This window comes from Larimichthys crocea, chromosome XX (genome assembly GCF_000972845.2).
Source record: "Larimichthys crocea isolate SSNF chromosome XX, L_crocea_2.0, whole genome shotgun sequence".
Taxonomy (NCBI): Eukaryota; Metazoa; Chordata; class Actinopteri; family Sciaenidae; genus Larimichthys; species Larimichthys crocea.
The window spans coordinates 11,322,138-11,349,395 of record NC_040030.1 but is presented as its reverse complement, the minus strand read 5'-3'; the positions used below and the strand labels follow the sequence as shown (position 1 = coordinate 11,349,395).

The window sequence follows — 27,258 nt, the reverse complement described above, 5'->3', positions numbered from 1 at the left end:
TAATGAGGCATTAAGAGAAAACTTTGTGTTGCATCATCACTCGCTCATTTACTATCCCTTCTATCCACTTTGAAAAAAAAAACGAAATGACTTGTCACTTTGACCGTGTATGTTTCCACCACCTATTTCCTTCATGAGAATACGAATGGGCCCTTGAGCTCATGGATTCACCCAACCCCCTTTGGGGATCACACTATGGGGAAGAAGAGCCTTCAGGTCTAATGTGACGGTTTGGTTCTGATTTAGTCGTGTGTCCTCATGTGTTCAGACAGCCCAGAGGGAGAGCATCGCCCCGGTTTCATGATGCCTCTGGGCACCACTAGCACAAAGATGGTTCTGAGAGGGGAGACTCTGGAGCTGGAATGCATTGCTGAGGGCTTGTAAGTGACATCTGCTGTAACTTGTCTTAATAATCTGGACACACTTTTTTATATTATGTGCAGAAACGGCACAAAACAAACATCTGATTGTAACTGCTTCTGTGACAGGCCCACTCCAGATATCTCCTGGCAGAAGGATGGAGCAGAGCTGCCGAGCAGCAGGATGTCTGTTCAGAACTTCCAGAAAACACTCAAGATTTCTGATGTGAATGAAGGTGATGCTGGAGACTACCATTGTACAGCTTCAAACAAGCTGGGCACTACACACCACGTCATCAAGGTCACTGTCAAAGGTATGCAGTTTTCTTGTTTCACTCTAGGGCCTTCACTCTGTGAGCAATTTCTTTTTATTGTTACATCAGAATTGTATATTAATGTTTCTTCTGTAGTAAATGAATTCAAGGTCGACAAAATTTGACATCCCTAAAGCACACTATGCATCATGTTGCAAAAGGTTTTTGGCATTCTCTCTAAAATCCGGCTCTGTCTCTTCTTTATATTTGTCCGTCATGCACAGCGGCTCCTTTCTGGGTCAGCGCCCCGAGGAACCTGATCCTCGCCCCGAATGAGACTGGCATCCTGACTTGTCGAGTCAATGGAGAACCCAAACCAAAGATTAGTTGGTTTGTCAATGGAGTCCCCATAGAGAGTGAGTAAAATGAGACCATGCTTTCAAAAATAGAGTACTACATTTACACACACTTATAGCACCTGACAGCAAAAGAGTTGCAGTAGTAGTGTTTTTTTTGTTGTTTTTTTACACTGTATGGTATTCTATATAGTTTGGTGTGATGCGTCAGGAACGCTGTGCTTGTTTCTACATACACAAAATGCTTATGGTGTCTCTCATAATTTAATAGACGCACCCGAGGACCGCAGTCGGAAAGTGGATGACGACACTGTGATTCTTAGTAATGTGCAATCAGGGTCTAGTGCTGTCTACCAGTGCAACGCATCCAATGAATTTGGTTACCTGATGGCAAATGCTTTTGTCAACGTTCTTGGTAAGTTCAACTAAGTCTGTTTAGCTGAAACTGTACACAAAAGTTGATTGTAAATTTTGGCTTATTTAGATAATGTTGTGCTTCTTCCCATAGCTGAGCCACCAAGGGTGCTCACGCCACCCAATCGTGTGTACCAGGTGATCACCAACACCCCTGCATTACTTCACTGTGCTTCCTTTGGCTCGCCAATACCAACCATCACATGGTAAGATTCTGATCAGTTTTTTTTTTATTCGAAAACAATAAAGGTTTTGCATGGATAACACCAGTGAGAATCAATGTTTTGTTAGTTCAGCCATTTCCCCACCAATTTTGCTGCACAGCACCGTTTAACGCATGTTTGCTGTTTCTGTGCAGGTTCAAAGATAGTCAGATCAGCATTAAGAATGGTGACTCTTATGTGATCCATGAGAATGGTACATTGGAGATCAATGTGGCCCAGACTGTAAACAGTGGAAAGTACACCTGCATTGCCACCAACAACCTTGGGCTCAAGGAGAACCACATGACCCTGGAGGTTAAAGGTCAGCTATGGACCAGTCACAACAGTGAGACTGGTGGTTCGACTCTTAGCCTGTCAAAAATACTATTATAGCTCTAAAAGGGCATCTATGGTTATGAGTTCACGTGGTCATCGAGCTATATTGCTAATATGGACTCTCCATCTTCCAGAGCCCACCCGTATCCTGAAGCAGCCAGAGTACAAGGTAGTCCAGAGAGGAATGAGCGCTTCGTTTGAGTGTAAAGTCAAACACGATCCGTCCCTAATTCCTGTCATGATCTGGTTAAAAGACAATGGAGACTTGCCTGATGATGACAGGTACAAAGTTCCTGAGAATCACAGGAGATTAATCTCACTCATTTTAACTCTTGTTATTCAGATAATGAAAAAAAAAACAGTGATATAACTCAGAGAAGAGGAAAAATGAATCATCTCTGTGATATTTTCATCAGGTTTGTGGTGGGCGCAGAGAGTCTGACCGTCAAAGATGTGACAGACGGAGATGAGGGCACTTACACCTGCATCATGAACACCACCCTGGATCAAGACTCAGCCAGTGCCATGCTGACTGTCGTAGGTATGTTCACAGTCGAACACTCATTCAAAAGTCTTCTCAGGAGGTCGGGGATTGTGAGTCGAGAAATCATGCATCATCATCAGGATGCATGTATTTTTAAAGAAAGAAAGACGTTTTGGTGAAACATGGAGAAGTATTTTATTGTGTTTTGACTCAACGCAAGCCTGAATGAACAAATGAGATCTATATCAACTTTAATAAATCTCATCTTTATAAAATTTCAGCAGTAGTGGGTATCAGTTATAATCTAATTTAGTGTCTCCTTGCCACAGTATTTTTCCTGCTTTTCTGACGTTTCTAATATCTGTCACTGACAACTTATCTCTTCTACTCTTGCTTCTCGCTGTCTCAGAGGCTACACCTACTCCAGCTATTGTCTACGGTAAACACTGACCATAGATCAGGATTTCGTAGCCTTCATCAGTTCTGTTCGTAAAAACCTGTAGCTACCATTTCATCTTAATGTTTCTTTTTTGTCCATCGTTGTTGTTGCTTTCTTTTATTTCACATTTTACCACTTGATGTACATTTAGTTTGTTTCATACGGAGCATGTGTTTTACATTTGAAAGATTTTCATTTCATTTTGAAATGCCTCACCCACACAGGTGTTTTCACCTGTGCTGATTGCAGAGGTCTCGTCAGTCAGAAGTGAGAACACCTGCGTTTGTGTGCGTGGTCTTAAAATGTTTAATTAAAACAAATATACTTTTAAAATTAAAATATAAGAAACAATGCTTTCTTGACAAAATTAGAAATCTTTTTTCTATTGTATAAACAAATACATGACATTTAGAATTGATGAGTTTGTTCATATTACTTACATTGCACTTTCGACTCTGACTGTTTACTCTAATCTCAATAAAAAAAATCAATTTAATTAAACAATCAAAGTAATTTACTCTGCATTTTAATACAGCACTCTGTTTTCAGTAAAAACTATAAGACTCAAATTTACAATTTCAAACTTGTCCAATCAGTTGCTAGGACTAACTACAATCAACAGCAGAGAGAGAGAGAGAGAGTGTAATTTTTTCTGTGGTCCTCGTTGTGTTTTCAGAGAAACCTGACCCTCCAACTGACCTGGAACTGACTGACCAGACAGAGAGGAGCGTTCAGCTCACCTGGATCCCTGGAGACGAACACAACAGTCCCACACAGAGTATGAAATGTTTTAATGTTGCTGCTTAGATGTTTGGCAGCAAGTTTATCGAACTACACTACACTGTTCCACTGCCAGACCTGAAAATCGACACTATTGTCGCTGACAACAAAAACTGAATTTCCACATAAAACCTGTCAATGCACAATCTTCTCTTGTGCAGGAAGTTCAGATACAATTTATGCTTCTGAAGCAGCTGTAGTTTTGTGGAAATAAAAAAGACATGGACTTTGAAGTTGGCATGTAATGAGCCTCCATGCCTAAATATACACGTACTTAACCTAAATAAAATCACCATCAGAAAGAAATGTTTGTTTTTTCTGTCGAGTTTCTTTGAGGAACTCTCGAACAAATTATTAAACCTGAAAACTTTTTCACATTCCCCAGTGTTTCTGGTCCAATATGAAGATCTGCTTCACGGGCCAGGTGTTTGGATCAACCTGACGGAGGTCGGTGGTACTGAAACCACAGCACGGTTAAACCTCTCTCCATACGTCTACTATTCATTCAGAGTCCTGGCTATCAATCGTGTTGGTGCCAGCCAACCAAGCCAGCCCTCAAGCCAATACAGGACCAACCCTGCAGGTGATACACATGGTCACCCTCCAGAAAAAAAAAGAGTTGCAATGTGTATTTCGAAAACAGTCACTGATTGAACCATATTTTGGGGTTTTTTCTAGCTCCTGATGAAAATCCATCAGATGTTCAGGGAGTGGGAACTGAGCCTGGCAACTTAGTGATATCCTGGACAGTAAGCTATATTTTTGTTAGCTTGGCAATCACTTATTGTGTGCTGAATTTTGTGAGTCTATTTGTTGTCGTTGTTTCATTTTGAAGTGTGTACAGTAAGTATTGCTTGGAAAATATTGTAGTTTTTCCAGCAACTGACTCTAAAATATTTTCTGTAAAGCCACTGACAGGATTTCAGTCTAATGGGCCCAATCTGGAGTACAGAGTACTGTGGAAACGGAAAGACGTGGATGAGGATTGGTCCTCGAAGAACGTGGCCAACGTTTCCCAGTTTGTTGTAACTGGAACTACAACCTATACGCCCTATATGATCAAGATTCAAGCTTTTAATGATTACGGCAGTGGTCCAGAGCCTAAAGTATTCACCGGATACTCTGGAGAAGACTGTGAGTGAACTGATTGTTTTCCACATTGCAAGGTTCAAAAAAAGTTTAAAGAATTTATTTAGTATCAAGGATGACTAAATAAATTCTTTAAATTCTTGTTGAAATACACTTTTGTATAAGCCGTTGGTTTGCTGCTGTTAGATTTATATTGTTTTATATATTAAATAGTCTTTGTCTTAACCAGATGCTTCTCTCTCTTATTGCTCTGCAGTGCCTTTGTCTGCTCCTGATAATGTGCAGATCATGGTTCACAACAGCACACTTGCAGAAGTACACTGGGAGCCCGTATCTTCCCCTTCAGTTAGAGGAAAACTACAGGGATACAAGGTATTGTTTGATACTGATGAAGGATGTGTGATGAAATGTGGTGGTTGGATTTGTAGAAACTGAATTCATTAATTCATCACTAATACATCCTTAAACATCAGAATGTTTGAATGCGTGTCCAGTTGTGTGTGACTATGTGTGCATAGGGGTGTTTTATCTTACCATTTCAGTAACTTATTTTCAGAAAATTGAATGTCATGAAATGGCTTGAAATAAGTCTGACTTAAAACCTAAACGTAAACGTGATCCCACCGGACAAACTGTTCCCTGTCAGGCATAAACTAAAAGTGTGATGATGCACTCAGAACACTGAATTCAGTTTGAAATGGCAGCATATATTAAATGTATCACTGCATATATTTGCAGTATGTGAGTTATTGCCAACTTAAGATATATAGCTCAGACCTTGATAAATCTCATACTGATTTGCTTTCATTATAAGTCATGTAAATAAAATTTAAGAAATGAAAGATACCCCAGAAATCCTTTGATCGAAAATGCAAGAGGGCAGTCAATTAAATGTTGTTTTAAACAATATTTCCACCATGTGGACACTGTGAGACTTGCAACACTTGTCACTTGTACATATAGATAAAAACTATTTTCTTGTTCTAAAATAAATTAACATCTGATCACATTACCCTGGAAACAGGTTCAGTTTGAAAGGCTCCCTGAAGCAGGGCTTTTCTTTTCATCATAAGCCTATTTGTATGTGTATATGGTTCATAGTGTTAATGAGGAAAAAACAGAACTACAGTGCACGTCAGGCTAATATATGAATTAACTCCTGGTGGTTTTTTCTAGGTATACTACAGTCGCGTGCGTGGCTTGCACGAGACAGAAGGGGAGACGGAGCAGCAGGAGCAGGTTTTGACATTCAGTGGGAATCGTAGCGAGGGACGTCTGCCAGGCCTCCAGCCTTATAGCCTCTACAACCTCACCATCAGGGTCCTTAATAACAAAGGAGAAGGGCCTCCTAGCCCCAACAAGGAGTTTGACACACCTGAGGGAGGTGTGTATGGCTGGTGTCGTCTGATGTGGTTGTTCTGCAGGCCTAGAGCATCATCCAAATAGAAAATTGATGATTTTCTTGTCTTGAAAGTTATTTTGCATGTAATTCTAATGCAAAGACCAACGATTTGATATTAAGGGTCATACAGCACTTCCATGTTCTGCTCCATAGCCACTATCTTATGAACTTCTGCTATGCTGAATCCCATAAATAGGTCCTGTGTAACGTTCTGTGGTCGTGTTTTTTGTTTTTTAGTCCCAGGGCCTCCCTCTTTTCTGAACGTCATAAACCCCGGTTTGGACTCTCTCACTCTGGAATGGGGCCCACCAATGAAAAACAATGGTCGCCTCGCTGGATACACTCTGAAATACCAACCAGGTAGGCTTCCAAGCTGTCCGACACACTGCCTGTTCTAAACAGTATGCTGCAGCTTTTATGCAAAGGATTGTTGCGCATTTCTAACTTCATCCTCCTTTTCAATTTCTTCACCCTTTCTTTCTGTATCTCTGCAGTCAACAACACCAATGAACTGGGACCAGTAAAGGTCAAGAACTTCCTTGCCAATGAGACCATAATTACCTTGGACAACCTGAACTCCAGCATGCTCTACAAGTTTTACTTAAGTGCAAAGACAATCAAGGGCTCTGGCCCCATCATCACAGAGGAGGCCTTCACTGCCATGGACACAAGTGAGTTATTTATGCGTTCACCCTTTAGCTTCATCTGTAGCAAATTACATGCATAATAGGAAGAGAAAGTCCTTTCTCAGTGGCATTTAAGCAAAAAAAAACAAGTGCAAGGGTCGGAATCACAGCCCCCCGACAGATTCCTGTGAGCTTAAAGGTCCTACTGCATTCCACACCTTATACGCGCTCTATCTCTTTTCTCTTTTTTTTCTTCTCTCTGAAGTTCGTACTCAGCCCACTGTAGAGACGGGCAAAGGTAACCCAAGTTTGCCAATGGAAGCACCTGCATGTTAATTCATACCATCAGATATTAGAAACAATAAAAAAAAGAGCTTAGCATAGATATTGTCTTTAGTTTAATTATCCCTGCATGTTACTAAGTTAGCATGTCCTGTGTAAATAAATAGGATTTAAGTGTGACAGACTTCCATGGCATCTGCAAGCAACCATGCTTGTGTCCTCCTGTGAGAGAGTAGGTTGCACTTACTGCAACATAGTTTCAAATACTGGGTCTTTAAAATAACTGTGCTTGCCGTCTTTACCTCTTGTATTTGCCTTCTTCAAATGAACATGTGTTCATTCGAAGACTTGCGCATGATGCTTGTGAATGCGTCTCAGTCCAGTACTAACACATTTTATAGACCTGCTGATGATATAAACTGATGGATCTGCGTATCTGGTTTAAATCTGGTTTCAAGAATATGCATGCTGCAGTGCTGTGCTTCAGAGCTGGTAATTTATTTGAATGCTGAATCAGGTGCTAAACTTCACTCGAAATCTCAGCATGTCAACTTTATTTGTAAAACATATACTCTGCAGTTTTTACCGTATGGTGTCTATTGTGGTGTGTATGTGTGATGTCTCACTCTTTTCCATGTTCTTTCAGGCCCCACAGAGCCCCCTCACCCAACCTCCCCCATCACTCAGTCTCCGCCTCCCCCGTTTCACAAGGGTACAAGCGCACTCCCTGTGTCCCCTTCTACCTCCCCAAATATCTACACATATTCTCTGCCCTGCCAAAAATGGCCCATCTCGCCAAAATATTAGCTTTATTAATGGTTTCTATCAGCATTTTTACACGTCTTCACAAGTAAATTTGACTGTGGATTTCTCTCACCCAACTAGTACTTGTTTGGCTTGTTTTAAGAGGACTAAGATGAGAAATCCTCGCTGAGATGGCTATTTTTAGCAGCAATATTTACCGACCTGCTTCTATGTTGTGGCAGGATCTGACACTATTCGGAAAGTTACTTTGTCATAACAAAAACTGTGTTGCCATGTATTATGTAGTGGGACATTCAGCCAACATTCAAAGGTTTTAAAATAATAGATGCTGTTTCAGTCGTGCTGTTTTATTTTCTCTAAGTCAAACTGGAGTTCTTTTTGTACATTTTTAGTTCAATTTGCCGGAAGAGCTCTGGATACAGCTGGTGTATTTTTTTGTTGTTGTTTTTTTCCTTATTATGAATTAGTAGATTTTTAGGCACTCATTTGAATGAGTTGGGAATGTGACTTTTGAATTAAACCCCTTGATTCTGTTTCTCTCCTGTGTGCTCAGTGCCACCTGTAGGCCCGGCGTTTGGCACAGTTAACACGTCTGTATCGGAGGAAGGTGCAGTGATCAGTTGGGATTACTTTGGACACCATAAGAATGTATATGTGGAATATATTGTAGAAAACAGTAAGGCTTTACTTTGTATTCGCAGTCATCTCAAAACATGAGTACATGCATTGATTGGCTGTCTATAATTGAATCTATAAATATCATCATTTAAATAATTATTCCCCCCCTCCAAAAGCTCCCTGAATCTAATTCCTGTCCATCCACTACATCGATTCTAGGTAAAGAGGACTGGAAAAAGGAGTTGGTAAACGGTTCACACTGGCATATGATAAAAGGTTTAAAGCCGGGGACGTCCTATAGGGTGCGCGTGGTAGCTAGAGACCCTGCTGACCCGACGGTCCACAGCACAGACGAAGTGTTGGTTACAGTGCCAGGTGAGGCGGCATGCCTCGGGATAGATGGTCTTTGTTTTCTTGTTTTATTTGCCTTGTCTCGTTTTCCCATCCCCTCTCTGTTACAGTACTGTCTCATTGTCAGACATACGACGCTACATTCCCACGTGAATGTACGGTAGTCAGCTTGGTAGTGTGCAAGCATGTTGTCATCAAGTTGGTCTGATGCATAAAATCATTACTAAGAGGTTCATTGTTTTACTGCTGTGACTTTTGTTTGTCTTTCTTTTTGTCCCGTTTACAGCGCCTAAACAATCATTGCACATTAACCCATTTTTACATTCCATTTTTGTGTTGACAGCCTCCGTTAATCTCAGTGTTGCGCAGCATGAAGAAAACAGATTTCACCTTTTTAGCAGCCTGGATTGAGATTTGGACAGTTGGTTTTATTGTTTCTCTCTGTCTGTGCCCCAGCTGTGCCCAGTCGTCAGGTCGACATTGCCACCCAGGGATGGTTTATTGGACTGATGTGTGCCATCGCTCTCCTCATCTTGGTCCTTCTCATAGTCTGCTTCATCAAGAGGAACAAGGGTGGCAAATACCCAGGTAATGCACTCAATATCAATGCAATTTCAAGCTTATTGACATGTAACGGATGGATATTTAAAAATAAATTGTGTAATCTTCAGTGAAAGAGAAAGAAGATGCTCACCAAGACCCGGAAATCCAGCCCATGAAGGAGGATGATGGGACATTTGGAGAGTACAGGTGAGAGATCAGTCGGTGAAGATCACAACACACAAGTTTTTTTTTTTGGTGGTGCACTTCTTCTTTTTTTCATTCATTGTGTCCTGACTCGACTGTTTGTATGTAGAACAATTTACCAGGCTGCAGAGACACTCTCCACAGCAGACCCCATTACCAAACACTCCATAGAGGCAAGGCAAAGATCTGCACTACTTTGTGTTGATTCTTATAATGTCCGACTCACCTGGCACACTGGCCATCTAATGAACAAATGCAAAATCTTTATCATTTTAACAAGTAATCTAATCTTTTGCTCAGTCACGTGTATGCTAACTGTTCAAAAAAAGTGTAAACAAATTCCATTGTAGTTTTTTCTATCACATCTTCACATTTTTCTTAGAATATTGCAAATTTTTCTGATGTAAGACTCGAGGGCTGAAAGTTTGCGTGAATGTATTTTTTAAAAAATGTGGATGTGTGCTTTTACATGTTTCCATACACATGCTTTGTCTCATCTGTGTCCTAGGCTCATGAATTGCTTTTCATGTGTCCTTCCATTCTTATCTTTGTTTTGTTTTTTCGGCGGGTTTAGGTCAATGGAGAGGTAAGAAGAAGATGTGGTAAAACCAAGCATGCATGCAAGCTATGTTTCTGACCTAAGCGAAACTAAAAGCGCATCAACTTATCTGGTTTTGCTATGTCATCGTACTCATTGACATAGTCAAAACCATAACTACAGTTACAACATTAACACTCATGTTCATTACTGTAAATGAACAAGAAAATAGAGTTTAGATTTATTTCGACTCTGATTGTAGAGCTTGAAAAGTTTTGACTGGAGTAGGAAGTTTTTAGACCAAATGAACACGCTGACAGAAGGTAACAGAGTCTTTGTGGGGGGGGTAAGGTGCATTTTTGAGTGTTGCATGTAAACTGAAAGCATATTGGTTGATTTTATTTCAGAAATGATGTATAAAGGTAAAGTATTGCAAGAGACTGAACAGCACGCTTCTGCAAAATCCTCCTCAGCAGTGGTCACTAGCCCTAAATCTGAACAGCACCCAGGCTTAAAACAGCACTAACACTATAGATAATACTGTAAGATACCATAGATGTAGCTGAGCTACTCCACTGTACAAGAACCATTTTTCAGGCATCCATTTGTTATTGTGCATTATAATAACCAATGAGCAATTGTGTATATGTTTGGCGACTTAGGGTCAGTCACTGGGGCTCTACCAGCTCACTTGTAGCATCAGTGCCCAAACCAAGCTGTAGGTATATATAATTTGTGGCATTTGTGCAGTGGAAAAGCCAGATTTCTCATGTAAAATGCTAATGCTTGAATAATAGCCTGTCCTCTGTGTGGCACCAGGGTTTCTGACCACTGCAGACAAAGTTCAAACAGTCTGAATTGTTTTCTCAACCTTCCCTCCAACCCTTTCCTCTCCTTTTTTATAGTGACACAGAAGACCACAAGCCACTGAAAGGCAGCCGGACGCCGTCCAACGGCACGGTGCGGCGCGACGAAAGTGACGACAGCCTGGTGGACTACGGGGAGGGCGGGGACGGACAGTTCAATGAGGACGGCTCCTTCATCGGCCAGTACAGCGGCAAGAAAGAGAAAGACACGCACGAAGGCAACGAGAGTTCGGAGGCCCCATCGCCAGTCAACGCCATGAACTCGTTTGTCTAAACGCTGTAGCCACGGGCCTGGCTGCGACAGTTGCTACGGCCACGCCTTGTCACCCTGGCAAATGTGACCATGGGGGGGCTGCCTCTGTGGTGACAGCTGCTAAGGTGACAGTCGTTGCGGACACCTACTTCTTACCATGGTGGCTGTCACTTCGGTGGCCATCGCTATGACTACCTGTCACCAAGACTGCTGATAACGCCCTCATCTCCACACCCGCCATCCCCTGTCACACTGTGACCTCCTCTGACCAACAACACACTCAACATGGCAAAGACAGACAACCCTCCCCCACACCCCCCACCTCCTGACCCACCCACCCACCCATCATTGAAAGAAGGTGTGAAACGCCGGGATGTGAGGACTCAATATAGGAGGAGAGAGGAAGCAATATAGAAAAGCAGAAGGAATGTACCAGAACGAGTTTTCCCACTCAGACTGAGCAGAAGTGTGGCCAAGTGTGTGTGTTAGTGCCATCTTCTTTGCGAACACACTAAACATGATGTATCCAAATATATATTTTATCAAAGTACATGACCCGCAGGCAGGCAAATATGCATCGAATCACACCCATAAACACCTGCATGGAGTAAATCATGAATCTATTAAGCATTTTTAACATCCTCATGTCAGTTGTTGCAGAGGTGAGCTGAGACTGTATATGGTGCACGCCTACTTGTGAGTGGGTTATGCCTTTTTATTGTTTTTCTCTTCTTTTTTTTCAGTCAAAGTGTTCAATGGCGTGTGATATATAGAGAAAAAACAGCAGCGGAGTCTTTCTGGACACGGCTGTGTAATGTGTGACTCAAAGTAGAAGCTAGCATATGTCTTTTTGAGACAAATGAACTGTTTGTACATATGTAATAGAATAAAAAGAAAGCTATATTTCAAGGTCAGGGATTGTCCATTTGTAGTCATTGGAAAACCTGGCTAGAAACACTTAGCGTTCGGTCACTCCTTAATCACACCAGTCCTCCCACACTTTATTTAATAATCGGCCCGTTTTAAGCCTTGTGTCTTCTCAAGCTTATTCTTTGCTTCTTTTTGTTTGTTTGTTGTTATCTAATCTGTTCCTTTTACGCCGAACCTTTGCTTCTTGTTGCTGAGCACTAACTGAACACAAGTAGAGGTGTGATTGATCCAGTGTTGTTGTCAAGTGCTTCCACCCCAAAATCGTGCCCACTGTGCAGGCATTCGTTTTAGGTAATCACGTTATTGTCAGAACTAACCGCTACTCCCGACATTGTGTCTGATAGCACTTCAACTTATCTGCTATGTACGCTGTCAGAAAATGCATTACATGTAGAGGTTTGCTGAGTACACACTGTAGTTTCTGGATATTTACTGTAGATGTCGAGGATCAAGAACCTCTCAGCACGGTTTCTAGTGCCTTTGTAGAGAACAGTGACTTAGATCCATAGAATTGCATCCCTCTTCATATATATATAGGACAAACCTAGGCTCAGTGCAGTTCATATAGTTAATGAATACAGTACACACAGAAAACCACCGTACTCTCAATAACTTAAAAGGCTATGCGAGTATTCAAAACTACATTAATCACTGGAAAATAAGCTCTACAGGATTTTGCTGATGAAGAATATGTTCATTGAAACTAAGATCCTTTATTGTGAGCTATGTGGTCATTGAGTATTGTGAAACAAACATCCTCGGGTCTCTAAATCCACCGGGCTTCAGCCTGTATAAACTATATACTATTTTAAAAATGGATTTCACAGTGATACACTGGCATTAGTTGTGAGGAATGATTTTCAGCTGTGGCCTTGTTGACAATCATACACCCAGTTATCATCAGCCCTGTATTCTACACAAACAGACCGCCGAATCACACGATCCATCTAAGATTTAAAGGCCGAGGAAACGTGTGGCATACTGAGACGTGTAGGAAACCTGAGGTCAGAGCTCAGACACGTTGTTTCATGTATTCATTTCAAACATTCTCCTCCCAATGCATTCATCGTGAGGAGGAGCCGCTGCTCAGCAGCACTAAACTACTGCCAACCTACTCACCAGGTAACTGCCAACAGGAACCAGACTCACCATCTGGCACAGACTATTATCAGTATGGGACTTACCGTTACTGGTAGCACTTAGAAATGAAGGGGTCGGAAAAATTGCGTAATGAATACTGAATGTGGAAACAAGTGTAACTGTTTATGTGAATGAAAATATTGCTTGTTTCACTGCAAAATGGTAAAACACACTGGTGACTTTGGTTTATGCATTTAACCTTGTATCTGTGTATGTTGTCACGTTCTGAGCGCAGCACTCAGTGAGTTTTATATTCCTGTAAATGAATGAAGCTTGTGCGTGAATGTTTTTGGGTGCATGAGTGTACGTATGTGTGTGTATGTGTGCAGCACATGCATGCTACTGTGTTACGGCGTGCGTGATGTATACTATCGCTTTCGATTTCCATGGATAACCGTCTATAATTCTGATGTGTGTCCAGCAGTCTACTCCTCCTCAACAGGAGATGATACAGGACTTTTTTTTCTTTTTCTTTCAGAGAACATTTCCACATCGTAGGTTTATCATAACTTGCATCAAGTTTTTAGGTTTGCAATGTGTCAGCTGTCCACATGTAGATATTTTTGTTGTATTTTGTAAATAAAGGCTTGAATTGAGCGTAGAAAGATGAGGTCAAGGGTGAGAGCTTGACCTCAATAGGCCCTACTACATTATGAGTAGGAGGGTAAAATGCCGTGTGAGATGAGACGATTTACAGTTTTCACTCTTTCATTTGCTGTGAAATTTCTTTTATTTCTTTCTTCTTTTTTTTTGGAACTTGACAGGTGGATTTGCTTCAGGTATCAAACGACATTATTTAACTTGTGACTGAGCTCTTGTGACACCTGTATTGTTTCTGTCTCGGACAGTTCATGCACCTTTTTTTTTCTCTGTATTTTTTACTTAAACACTTAAACAGGACGCATCATTTCAAACCAATCTGGGTGTCTAAGTTTACGACAACACCTGGTGTCTGAACGCAGCACGGTGGAAAAAAATGTCCTAAACTAGACATCAGATGAAACTGATACATCCTTTAAAGGGTGTGCATTTTGAAAAAAACAACAAAACAAAACTAATTTGGAGCATACAGAAGGATGGCCAGCATGGAACAGATAAAATTGGAGCGTGAATACCCTGGAAACAATGTTCTAGTGACTGGTGATCATACAGTAGGATATACAGTATATGATATGATTATAATATGACATTCTGGTTAATGTTGAAGCTACATGAGAAGCATGAAAGGCTGTCAAAATGGTTTACTCTACAATATAATATTGCAAAATATTTTGTATTTTAAATGAAGTTTAAAAAAAATGAAATAAATGTTGGTTTCAGGATTTCAAATCAGTTCTTTTTTTTTTTTTTCCCTTTGTGGTCAAACATGAAGTGCAGCATAGCAAGTGTGTTATGTGTCTGTAGCGCCACCTAGTGTACGAACATTTGATTGATGTTTTATTTTTTTTTATCTGTCAAACAACCCACTGAGATAAACCTCCAAAAGATAATCCATGAAAGATTAACACACATCTGTGCACGCATGCGTGGTGTGTCTTTTATTCTCTGATGAGCTTTACTGTAGTTTTCCATAATGGTCTCTTTCCAAGAGGAATAAAAATTACAACAAACAGCTAAGATGCAGATTGAAATAGTAAGATTCAGAATTTAGTGTGATAATAATAATTATTATTATGAGAGAACAAATATGAAATGGGGAAAAAAGAAATATAAAGGATACAAACAAATAATACATATATGAAAGTGATGATAAAGTGTGTATTAGCCCAGTGCAAAGGTGTAGCCTACTTCAACCATCTTTTTCCAAAGAGTCACACTGTAGAGGATCCAATCATATTTCATATACTCACACCACTGGACTCTGTCATTAATAATTGATTGAACTGATGGTCATTTATGATGCAGAGCACATGGTGGACTAAAATACAAACACCTTTTCTAGTCCTGTGTCCAAAATGAATACACCTTAATATTCCTAATAAGGAGTGACTGTGGTGCAGTGACTGCCTTGTTGTACTTTTTTTTTTTTTAACAACAGGTATTTAAGTAACCCAATAATATTTCTGGGATTTCTTGTTTCATTCATCTAAATAAAAAATAAAAAAGATGAAAACAATGGTTTTCTGTACAGGCTTTATTTCCCATGTCTGGGATGCGCAGCAGCATCATGACGCTCGCATCCTCCTCCCCTCGCTGACCAATCATCCATGCTGCCACCCGGAGGTGTCACTCTGCTGCTTTCCTCCAATAGAAAAGTTCCTCTGAACGGGACGCTATGGTGGGATGATGCGGTTCGGGTCCAGGTGTGCCATGCGGACAGTGTACTGAATTTTTGCCCATTTCTGCCTTAAAGGTAAGAACGACACCACATGAGAGTGTGTGCATGCACCTAACTGGCTCTTCTGTTTTGGACTTAGTGAAAATAAACCGGAGTGTGTTCGGCGCTGTGTAGTGCAGAAATGGACCGGCACAAGAGTACCGCAATGCAGAGCAGGAGAATCACCGGTGCCGCTCAGTCGTCATTGGGGTGAAGTGATGTAGCTGCGCAGTTGCTTTTATAGGCTGATGTATTTTTTTTATTTATCATAATGACTGCGACAAAGTGAACTCTGTTAGATTAAAGAAGGTTTTAGTTGCACACTCTGACTTTTAAGTCATTGACAACACATGCTGAGATAAGAAAGTCTTTCTGTGAGAAGGTGACAAGAGTCAGATACTCTATGCGTCAAGGGCGCAGGAAGCTTCTGGATGCACCATGCATGTCTATTTGGTGAAGGACTGATTGTGTCCTTCATGGCAAAGAGGGCAACTCCCTTCTAACTCAGACACCTTTTCAAAGATTGTCATAAATCTGTAGCAGAAACTCTGAAATAGTCTGAAATATTTTTGTCTTTTTAGTTTAAGTCAGGCATTGCAAATCCTGTGCCATGCTATAAATTTGCATATATCTTCTGAATATCAGTTACTCTTCTCCCCCTGTCTCCTGGACAGTAGAAGAAAGATACAAAATGTACCAGAGTCCGAGAACAATTCACACCCACCCTCCTTTTTAGACGATCAAACTGTCATGGCTGCAAGATGTTGAGGAGAAAGTGATTATTTCTCCTCTTGCATCCTCAACACAAGGCCTGATCTTTATTTTTGATATATTGATGCTCTTGTGGCGCAGACTAGAAAAGCCAGAACAACAACAATCACTCGCTCGAGCACATCAAATTCACCACTAACCCAGTTAAACTCCAGATTAAAAATGGTTTTGGATGTGACCACAGGCGACATGGTTGGTAAGACACTGAGCTTTAATACATGTGCTGACCTAAATTTCACTGCTCTGTCCAAAGAGGATCTGTCATGGGATTATTGTGAGAGAAAACACACTGATGAATTGATTAGAATTAGCGGTGGAACAGATTGTTGCAACAATAATTTATACAAGCCAAAGCTTTCTTATGCAGCACCGGATTTTTCTGTGTTAAAATGTATTGATTTCTGAATGTTATGCCACTTTTTGCTGTTCTTTTTTAAATACATTTAGCTGTGCAAAGGCAGGGTAACCTCTAGTATGCTCTTATATTCATGTTGAGTCATCAAGAATGCACATAAGGAGTCAGTGCTGCAGTATCAGGCTTCATGTGGATGTGATGTATACGGGGTGTATGCCTCTGCTCTCTCTCTGTCTGTCTGTGTGTTCGATACAAATGTGGATGAGGCACATGGGAGGTGGCTGTCTGGCAGTTTCTTCTTCTGAGATTGTGCCTTCTTATTCAGCCTGTTCACATCCAGAATGACTCAGCATAAGGACTGTGAGAGTGTCCAGCTGCAAGCTAACTGTTGTATAGACTGTTACTGTGAGAGTGTCCAGCTGCAAGCTAACTGTTGTATAGACTGTTTATTGTCAGATGGCTACTGTAGATGACCATTTCAACTTAAAACACGTGATATTTACATACATCTACTTTTTAAATATAGCTTTCATAATCATGTTCTTTATATATATATATAGATATATATATATAATATTTATATATATAATATATATAATAATATATATATCTATATAATATTATTATTATTATTATTATTACAAGATGAGTTTTTTGGACACTTACATGTAAACATTTCTAAGCTGTTTTCCTGATTTCCTTTCGATTTACCGTCCTTGACCACACCCCCCTTGGCCTGTGACATTATAGGAAGATTATCATCAGACACGGCCTGAGCTTAAAGCTGACTGTTTAGTGCCAAGGTTTAGTACAGTGGAACTGATGCATTTTGGAGTCAACGCAGAGGCATGTAGAGCTGGTATATCCTCATCAAAAAAAAAACAACCCCTTCAAAAACTCAGCTAAACTCTATAGTAAACACATATTAATGCTGTGTTGATGTCATGTGTTTCCCTCATTAGAATATCCGCATCTAAAATGATTTGGATGTATTCATCTACAGTTAAACACGAATGACCTTAAGCAGCTTCTGTTTAGTAATTGTTAGTGTAAAAATACACCTAAAGATTTTGGTTTTTGTTCTTCTGGACTTCACACTTGGCACTGAAGTGATACTATTTACATGAAGGGGGTCACTCATACAACTTTTACTGTCCCAGTGCAGATTCCATGTCTGGGTATCTGCAGATACAGAGTACCAAACAGATACTAGTGCTCCCTTTTTCCTAAATTTAAAATGTGTATACCTGACTATGTGGAGCTCGACACAGTTAGGTAATTTTCTTCCAGCATGCCACATAAGGGGTTTAAACAGGGTCAATTATATGTCTTGAGGTCGCTGTGGAGACTCTTAGGGGCACACTGACTTCTTCTCCTTGAGATGTAGACCACCTTAATGTTTGTGTTCAGAAAAGCAGGTGCCATTCTAATCGTTACTATGGTAACCAAGGTCAGAGGGTGTGGACGTCTCACTCCCTAGACTCCAACAGATTATAGGTAAATAACGTATAGGCCTCTACATAGTCACATAACAGTGTCAGACCACTAAGGGGAAACATATTTAAGGACATTTTTTAATTTGGGACAGCTTCATTAGAATTAAGGCGGCGACTGTATCATGACAATTGTATTTATATATTCTCTATTCTCCTTGGCCAGGCCTTAATAAATATTTCAGCATAAGAGATCATTGAGATAATAAAGCAGCCTAGTGTTTTTCTACTGGATGCACACCCTAGAGGACAGAACATGTGTTATCTACCATTGTTGTATTCTGCAGCATAACATGCACACGTCTCTGCAACTGTTTCAGTTTCATGTTTTAAAGTGAGAGTTTAAAACACTGCAGCGTTTTCCTGCAGAAGTGATGTGTAAGCATGTGTGATGACACAACAGGGGCTGCCAAGGTACTGACGTGCTGACTTGTGTTTTGCTGAGAGACAGCTCTGAGTGCAGGCCTGTGTGTGTGTGTGTGTTTCTGCAGGTGCATGTCCTTGTGGATGTGGATGCACATTGCATGACTGTTTGCAGTGTTCTGCTGAGTCACGCACGCCCTCAATCATTTATACAGAGGAAGGATTTCAGTTAGTTCTGCTGTCATACTATTTCTGTTGTGGAAAGTCGTGCAGAGTCATCAGTCTATTATTATCTGGTATTATATTTTAAGGGTGTTTTAATAGGACATATTCCCACAGTGATGATGTCAGACAAAATACAATGCTATTCTGATTTTGGCAGCTTTAAATCATTTCTTTTTCCCTTCTCTTATTCAGCCCTCTCTCCAGTTCATGTCCTGTCCACCAACTTCTTATTTGTGTCGCTCTGCACATCCACCTAACTTACGTGGCTTTAGTGAGTCGGTTTGCTGACTGTCATGGCTTCGGCTGCCTTACTGCTTCTGGCCCTCTCCTCTTCTGTCTCTCTCACAGGTAAGAGGCATGGCGATGCCAGAAAATAAACCCCACTATCAGTCAGAACAAGAATGTCAGTACTGCCTGCACGCCATTAGCTGACCATGACCATGTTTTTTGCTTTGCAGCGGCGATCCTATTTGGTGAGCCCAGAATTTATGGAGGTGAGTTCAGTTTCTCGAAATTGTTCTTTGAAGGTTTCAGGGTTAAAAAAACAGGGCATGCTGCACATTTGTCAAGTTGTTTCAGGCTGAATTTTAAATTAGTACATCAGCTAATTGTTTTGTAAAAATTTGTCAGAGGATGCCACTGGATATGGCCCCATCTTTGAGGAGGAGCCTGTGGATGTGGTCTACACTGAGGATTCACCGGATGGGAGAATCTCCATGAACTGCAGGGCACGAGCGAACCCACCAGCTACATACAGGTTACACTCACTAAAGAAGATTTTCATTAAAAGCCGTAAAATACTGTATGTTATATCTTATCTTATATAAAAATTGAATTGCATCACTGCTAGGTGGCGCCGTGATAACTGGGAAATCAAGCTGATGGAGCAGCCAGATGAGCACTACAGCCTTGTGGGGGGAAACCTAGTAATCACCAACCCCAGACAGAAGAAACACGCTGGGACATACATCTGCGTGGCCAGGAACATCTACGGCACCGTCATCAGCAAGGAGGCCAGGGTCAAGTTTGGATGTGAGCATGTGAATCCTGGTGGTGCAGCTGATGCTAGCCAGCAGGGCAGTATTACTCACGTGGGCTGTGAAGTGAAGCCTCTGCAGAAGTGCCAAAAACTGCAGTTCCTCGAACAGCCACTTGAGACTTGCTATTTTTACTCACCTATTCATGATTAACAGCATAGCCAATTTGATTGACAGGTGGGCGATGTTACAGATGGCTTGTTTGAGCACCCAGGCGTCATTCAGCCCACTCAGGTCCACCCCACAGATGATCCATATCTTTGCCAATTTTTTAATTTAGCCAGTAGGCGGAACAGGCAGGACTGCCAACATAGCGGTGGCCACAGCCACCACAATCTGAGCTCTTCAGAAGCCTGTGGGTGACGTCACAGATATGCCGTCCATTCTTTATACTGTCAGTGACTCCACCACGGTCTCACTACTTTGTATTTAATGTTTTGTATTGGCATCACTACGTTTTTGGTATTAATGTCTCTTGAGTTCGTCCACATACTAGATACTGATTTGATTTCCTTCCCAATTTGGAATATTTCTTAGCTTGATTGTTCCTCCCATTTATTACCCCCAAAAATAGCAATAAAAAAGTCCACAATTGTCTATCCCTTTAAATCAAAGTTGTGTGCATACATTAGTTGGATGTTCATATGGAGGTATTGTACTACATATGCATTACTGTATATACCTTACCTTTCAGTTCTTCAAGAACTGCTATTGAAACCACTTATTTATCATCTATTTTATTTTATTTCTTTTATTACAGTTTTCATCTTATTTCAAATTGACCAGATCCTAGAATTCACTTCAGTGTGATTATACTGTACTTCACTTCACTACACTCTTTTTCTTTTCCTGTTTCTGTTTCTCCTTATGTTTGATGTAGTTGTGGAGGAGTTTCCCCAAGAAGAAAGGGACCCAGTGTATGTCAAAGAAGGACAAGGAGCTGTTCTGCTGTGTGTCCCTCCAAAGGCCTGGCCACGTACGTACAGTTCTTCATGTCTCATAGAAAGAAAAGTTAGTCTTGTGAAGATGACAATAACAACCTGTCTTTACTTTTACAGAGGAAGTAACCTATCGCTGGATCTACAATGAGTTCCCAGTTTTCCTGCACACGGATTACCGTCGGTTTGTCTCCCAGAAGACTGGGAACTTGTACATCGCCAAGGTGGAAGCTCAGGATGCAGGAAACTATTCCTGTTTTGTTTCTAGCCCCATCACTGGGAAAAGTGTTTTCTCCAAGTTCATCCCCCTCATCCCCTTACCCCCCGATGAGGGTTAGTAAAGAGCTGTGCTGCAGCGTAACAAGAAAAACCTCTTAACATGTTGAAAGTTTCTGATCTATAACATTTTTTTTTTTTGGCCTCAGGTGAGAGAAAGTACCCAGCAGACATCAGGGTGAAGTTCCCAGATACTACTGCCATGCTGGCCTCTAATATTACATTGGAGTGCTTTGCTCTGGGAAAGTAAGTTTTCATTTTTGTATCAATGCACTGTTGTACAAGGGCTCATAAGATGAATGCTTTCGCATAGACACTGGGGTATTTGACACTTTCTTTGAGTCTGAATTCAGTCAGTTTAATCTGTCCTTTCAGCCCCATCCCTCATATTGTTTGGAGGAAGGTGGACCACACAGACCTCCCTCCAAATCATGAGATCAGTGAATCAGGAGCTGTGCTTCATCTGTACAATGTACAGTATGAAGATGTGGGTGGATATGAGTGTGAAGCCATCAACACTAAAGGAAAGGACTGGCACAAGGCCTGGCTGTATGTGGAGTGTAAGTGATCTGATCAATGTGTACTTTAGCTACATTTAGATCGTAGACATTACAAGAGTGTAGACCTAGTGTAGATTATTTTTCATGATCGAATCTGCCAGTGGTGTTTTTTTGGTCTTTTGGGACTAATGCAAAAAGTGACACTACTGTAGTGCGTGTATTAAATATATAATCACATTTATGCCCATCTTGTTCTTGCAGCTGCTCCAGAGTGGGCAGAAACCATTAACAACACTCAGATTGACATTGGCTCAGAGCACACCATGCGCTGTGTGGCGTCAGGGAAGCCCTTCCCTTTCATCCGCTGGTACAAAGATGGATATATGGTGAAAAGTTATACATGAGACATCTACCATTAAAGACATTGAGGAGGCTTCATGATGGCTTCTGTGCTTTAGGTTTTCTTCTTACATTTGGTTGTGCGTGTGTTTTTCAGTATGGGAAAGGAGAGTTAAAGTTTTCCAGTCTTACTTTCGACGACTCAGGAATGTATCAGTGTATTGCTGAGAACTACTGGGGCATCAAGTATGCCAATGCCGAGCTGCGAGTCATCGGTGAGTACGTTGTTTTATACAGTTTCCAATTAACCGAAAACATCTTTGCGTATAATATAAATTCCGTCTTTATTATCTCTGTTCAGCCTGTGCGCCTACATTCGAATTTAACCCTGTGAAGAAGCAGCTCCTTGGCGCCAAAGATGGCCGCGTGGTGATCGAGTGTAAACCCAGAGCTGCTCCTAGACCACGGTACACCTGGACAAAGGGCAAAGAGCTCCTCTTTAACAATTCACGGTCAGTCCAACCTGTAAGATACTTGAGAATAACGTACCATCCACTGTCAAGTAGCTGAGCTTAACTATTCGTGTTCATTTTTAGCATTTCCATCTTGTTTGATGGAAGTTTGGAGATCCACAATGCCACCATCAATGATGAGGGTGTCTACACGTGCTTTGCCGAGAACGACAGAGGAAAGGCCAATAGTTCTGGTTACCTCACCATCACAGGTCTGTAATATGCATGTATCTGTGTGTATCTTAAAATACAGTGGACATTTATAGTGACATATTCTTGTATAACAGTTTTAACTTGTTTCTCTTCCCTAGAGCCTACCAGCATCACAGAAGCACCTGAAGACACTGAGGTATTGGTTGGTGATGAGGTGATTTTGAAGTGTGGTGCCTCATTCGATCCCATGTTGGACATCGCTTTCATCTGGGCCATAGACTTCAGGATCATCGACTTTGAATCTGAGTGGGAACACTACGAACGCGTTATGGTAGGACAATGGTTCATCCTTAGCTTATTTAACACCTTAATGTGTCTAACTTGACACCAGAAGGTGTTTTCTTTCCCTTCCTCTTTTATGTCATTGTCTGCTTCCTGATCCACAGAATGGTGATGGCAGCGGTGACCTGAGAATAATGAACGTCCAGATTTGGCATGAAGGTCGCTACACCTGCACGGCTCAGACAGTCGTGGACAGCGATACAGCATATGCTGATCTCAAGGTTGTAGGTCAGTCCCAACATGCTTTCCCTGAAATGATCATAGATGCCGAGGTTATTTATGATCACATATTAGTTGTTGTTGGTTTTCTTACAGACAAAGAGCATCAATTAATTATGTACACAACTCCCTACCTTTCCTCCTTGATCCAGGTGTTCCTGGGCCTCCCGGTATAATCCGGGTGGAAGAGATCGGAGACACATGGGTGAAGCTGTTGTGGAGTAAAGGAGCGGATCATAACAGCCCCATTCTCTCTTACACCATTCAGACCAGACACTTCTGGGCTCTGAATGAGGACGACTGGAGGGACGCAAGCAGCTGTGAGTAGTGCTCGCTCCCAGTAGAGTGCCAAGTCACTCCACAGTTCAGATTGGCACTGGAGCTTCATGATAAAATGTACTTGCGCATTGTTGAAAGGATTGTCTAATTACACTAAAGAGACGGTAAATGTAACACAATTTTTAGTACAGTACAGTTTGACATCATATTTGTGTCTTCTTCAGCTCCAGCCTTTCTTGACGGCACTTTGGAAAAGGCAGAAGTGACAGACCTGTACCCCTGGATGGAGTATCAGTTCAGGATCATTGCCATCAATGAGCATGGCTCTGGAGAAGCCAGCATACCCTCCCTCAAGATCAAAACCTGGGATGCTGGTAAGTGGGAGATTACTAATATATGACATACCTTTTTACTCTGTACATCAGGACAGTTGTGGGGTATCTAGCAGTATTGTGGTAGTAAGTTGACCATAGCTGTGAAACTTTTCTCTTCCAGAAAAGTGATCTCTGCAGTGATCACTAAATTATCTGATGAACAAAGTCTTGTGACAGTCTTGACCTTTTTTCTTTTCAGCTCCAGTGGTTGCTCCCACTGATGTGGCAGGTTATGGAGGTAGAAATGGCGAGATCGTCATCACATGGGCAGTAAGTAAGTCCAGTTAAGAATACTTACACACATCCCTGCATTAACAGAATCTGAGGGTTTTTTTTCTTTTTCTTTTTCCTGACCGCTTAGCCTGTACAGCCATGGTATTTCTATGGCAAGAAGTTTGGCTACATCGTAGCATTCAAGCCTCACGATGCTTACGACTGGTGGTACGAGACCATTTCAGACCCCGAGACAAGGCGTTACGTTCACAGGGATTCATACTTCATTCCCACTGATGAAGACTTCCAGGTCAGGGAGTTTCAGGTGAAGATCAAGTCATTTAATGTGAAAGGAGACGGACCATACAGCCTCACCAAGGTCATCTACTACCCAAGAGATGGTGAGGGGTTTTTTTCTTTGCTCAGTTTAAGGTTTTGGTTTCCTTGGAAAGATAGGTATGACTTTTTTCTTTACTGATTACACATTTTATGACTTTTCCAGTACCGACAGAGTCTCCGACAGACGTTTATGCCAGGCCAGTATCCTCCCATGAAGCGCTGGTCTGGTGGTTGCCAGTGGTCGACACTGGTACAGGCCTGCAGCAGTACATTGAGGGATACCAGGTACAGTACAGAGCTTTTACTGTAGAAATTCCATACACTAACTGAAGATGAAACTGTGAAACAGCCAATGACTTTTTAAGAAGTGTCATATGTTTTCCTTTTTTCATTTTCTTGTATGTCACATCAAAATTCTTGCTACCACATTCTTAATCATTTTTGGCCTTGGTGTCAATTTTAGGCAGCTAGGAGTGTAACAAAAACACCATAGCTTTGAAATTGCTCTATATCCAGTGATTACTAAATTATTTGAACAAACCGACAACTGATTTTCAAAAATCATGTGTCTTGCTAACCAGGTCAAGTACTGGAGAAAGTACGATGATCCAGAGCCGGGGGCACACCGTATATTTGTTGCAGCCTCAGTCAATCAGACCAGGTTGGAGAACATGCTCCCAGACTCTCACTACCTCATCGAGGTCCGTGCCTTCAATGGAGCCGGCCTTGGACCCCCTGGTGAACACTGTGAGATGTTCACAAAGAGAGCACGTAAGAGCAGTCGGCCACAATATTGTCATTAAACAGCTACAATAAGGGTTATCTTACATTAATGACAACAACTTGTTTTGTTTACAGCACCACCAGACCCTCCCAGGATGTGGCGCTATATCTCCTGGACAGGACAGTGGTTGTATGTGTGGTGGGATCATATCCAGTATGACTGGTTTGGTAATATCTCCTTCCCACTGTACTACAAGGTGAGTGTAGAAAGCTTTACAAAGCGTTGCTTCTAGCTACACTAAACAAAAATATAAACGCAACGCTTTTGTTTTTGTTCCCATTTTTCATGAGATGAGCAATTCTCTCGAATATTGTTCACAAATGTGTCTAAATCTGTGATAGTGAGTGCTTCTCTTTTCCCACCTCACAGGTGTGGCATATCAAGATGCTGATTAGACAGCATGATTATTGCACAGGTGTGCCTTAGGCAGGCCACAATAAAAGGCCACTCTGAAATGTTCAGTTTTGTTTTTATTGGGGGGGGGTGCCATTGAATGTGAGCATTTGCCCACTCAAGTCGGTGTCAGAAAACCAGTCAGTATTTTGTGTGACCACTATTTGCCTCACGCAGTGCAACATATCTCCTTCACATAGAGTTAATCAGGTTGTTGACTGTGGCCTGTGGAAAGTTGGTCCACTCCTCTTCAATGGCTGTGCGAAGTTGCTGGATATTGGCAGGAACTGGAACACGCTGTCGTATATGCCGATCCAGAGCAACAACAAGAGCAACATGCTCAGTGGGTGACATGTCCGGCGAGTATGCTGGCCATGCAAGAACTGGGATGTTTGCAGCTTCCAGGAATTGCATACAGATCCTTGCAACATGGGGCCGTGCATTATCATGCTGCAACATGAGGTGATGGTCGTGGATGAATGGCACAACAATGGGCCTCAGGATCTCATCACGGTATCTTATTCACAATGCCATCAATAAAATGCACTATGTTCGTCGTCCATAACATACGCCTACCTATACCACAACCCCACCGCCACCATGGGCCACTGGATCCACAACATTGACATCAGAAAACCACTCACCCACACAACGCCACACACACTGCCTGCCATCTGCCCTGAACAGTGAAAACTGGGATTTATCCGTGAAGAGAACACCTCTCCAACGTGCCAGACGCCATTGAATGTGAGCATTTGCCCACTCAAGTCGGTTACGACGATGAACTGGAGTCAAGTCGAGACCCCGATGAGGATGAAGGGATTGTGTATATAGAAAATGTTTTAAATCTTTGAGTTCAGCTAATGAAAAATGGGAGCAAAAACAAAAGTTTTGCGTTTTTATATTTTTGTTCCAAGTGTTATGTTTTTTTGTTTTCCTTTATTTGACCTAAGACTAATTCTCAGGTCTACATCTTTTCCAGGTCATGTTCAGAAAGACAGGCTACATCTACGGGAAAGTCTACATCACTGGCTGGCACTTTATGGACTTCCCCATGCCTCAGGTTGGAGATTATGAGTTGATGGTACGCGGCCGTTATGAAGGAGGAGATGGCCCAGTCAGGAAGATTAGGATTCAGGGTAAGACTAAAATAATGCAATGACCTAATAAATATGTTTTTGTCCCCTTGATCCATTTGTCTCATGATGTTTTTTATTTCTTTAGGTAAAGCGTCTATGATCACACCCACTCTAAGCCTGGTGTCTTTGGTGCTTCTGGCGGTGTGCATTATGGGATTGGAAATGTGAGCTTGCCACAACTTGCTTGTGTATATATAATAGACTCTGCTAAGCAGATATGTGGACATACTGTAATAAAACATCCAGTCTTCTCCTCCAAACACTCCTCACACTGTTATTCATTGATTAAGATTCTACATCATGCATCTGCCCTGCTACTGTTCTGGTAACACCACACAGGAAGTTGTTTTCCACCAAAAAAAACAAATGTCTTTTGGCCCTGCCACCTTTTTTGAACCGATCTTCTAAATGAACATGGCAGTGCTGCTGAACTGCATAGGACTCCTGGATTGGCCACATCTGTGTAAAGAGAAGATCCAAAATGTACTCTGTCAATTTCAGATTTTTTGGACCATATAACAAGACACTAAATTATTTAAATTATGCTCTCCACCACTGTTTAGATAGAAATGACTACATTCAGATAATTTTAAAGTTGTTTGCAATTTCATCTTCTGTCTTTTACCTTTTCTTTATGTTCCAATCACTGTTTCCTGTGTGGATGA

At 41.4% G+C, this 27,258-nt stretch overlaps 2 protein-coding genes across 12 annotated transcripts in view; both read left to right on the top strand.

The window, feature by feature from the left end:
- The window catches only part of nrcama (neuronal cell adhesion molecule a), a 52,908-nt gene extending 37,665 nt beyond the window's left edge, over positions 1-15,243 (top strand). For 2 of the 11 annotated variants that reach the window (XM_019260501.2, XM_019260499.2), the window contains 25 exons: positions 269-380; positions 489-673; positions 898-1,029; positions 1,241-1,384; positions 1,478-1,589; positions 1,742-1,908; positions 2,057-2,204; positions 2,339-2,463; positions 2,816-2,845; positions 3,522-3,623; positions 4,011-4,208; positions 4,304-4,374; positions 4,534-4,759; positions 4,971-5,086; positions 5,891-6,098; positions 6,354-6,476; positions 6,611-6,787; positions 7,008-7,040; positions 7,671-7,736; positions 8,343-8,465; positions 8,627-8,782; positions 9,215-9,346; positions 9,430-9,508; positions 10,080-10,091; positions 10,949-15,243. In XM_019260501.2, the coding sequence (XP_019116046.2) occupies positions 269-380; positions 489-673; positions 898-1,029; positions 1,241-1,384; positions 1,478-1,589; positions 1,742-1,908; positions 2,057-2,204; positions 2,339-2,463; positions 2,816-2,845; positions 3,522-3,623; positions 4,011-4,208; positions 4,304-4,374; positions 4,534-4,759; positions 4,971-5,086; positions 5,891-6,098; positions 6,354-6,476; positions 6,611-6,787; positions 7,008-7,040; positions 7,671-7,736; positions 8,343-8,465; positions 8,627-8,782; positions 9,215-9,346; positions 9,430-9,508; positions 10,080-10,091; positions 10,949-11,183 (3,212 nt within the window). In that variant the 3' untranslated portion in view covers positions 11,184-15,243. The remainder of the gene's footprint in view (positions 1-268; positions 381-488; positions 674-897; positions 1,030-1,240; positions 1,385-1,477; positions 1,590-1,741; positions 1,909-2,056; positions 2,205-2,338; positions 2,464-2,815; positions 2,846-3,521; positions 3,624-4,010; positions 4,209-4,303; positions 4,375-4,533; positions 4,760-4,970; positions 5,087-5,890; positions 6,099-6,353; positions 6,477-6,610; positions 6,788-7,007; positions 7,041-7,670; positions 7,737-8,342; positions 8,466-8,626; positions 8,783-9,214; positions 9,347-9,429; positions 9,509-10,079; positions 10,092-10,948) is intronic. The other 9 variants (XM_027272296.1, XM_027272295.1, XM_019260502.2 and 6 more) reach the window with 8 other exon arrangements.
- Positions 15,244-15,457: 214 nt separating this feature from the next.
- cntn1b (contactin 1b) lies at positions 15,458-26,956 on the top strand. Its single transcript, XM_019260494.2, has 24 exons — positions 15,458-15,585; positions 18,949-19,104; positions 19,215-19,250; positions 19,387-19,513; positions 19,607-19,788; positions 20,674-20,769; positions 20,852-21,064; positions 21,157-21,253; positions 21,383-21,567; positions 21,769-21,893; positions 22,004-22,121; positions 22,208-22,358; positions 22,443-22,570; positions 22,670-22,842; positions 22,958-23,081; positions 23,225-23,392; positions 23,576-23,725; positions 23,925-23,995; positions 24,087-24,339; positions 24,441-24,562; positions 24,859-25,048; positions 25,136-25,257; positions 26,437-26,593; positions 26,679-26,956. Exons 2-24 carry the CDS (start codon positions 19,050-19,052, stop codon positions 26,759-26,761), a joined length of 3,126 nt encoding a protein of 1,041 aa, XP_019116039.1. The 5' UTR covers positions 15,458-15,585; positions 18,949-19,049; the 3' UTR covers positions 26,762-26,956.
- Positions 26,957-27,258: the final 302 nt, after the last annotated feature.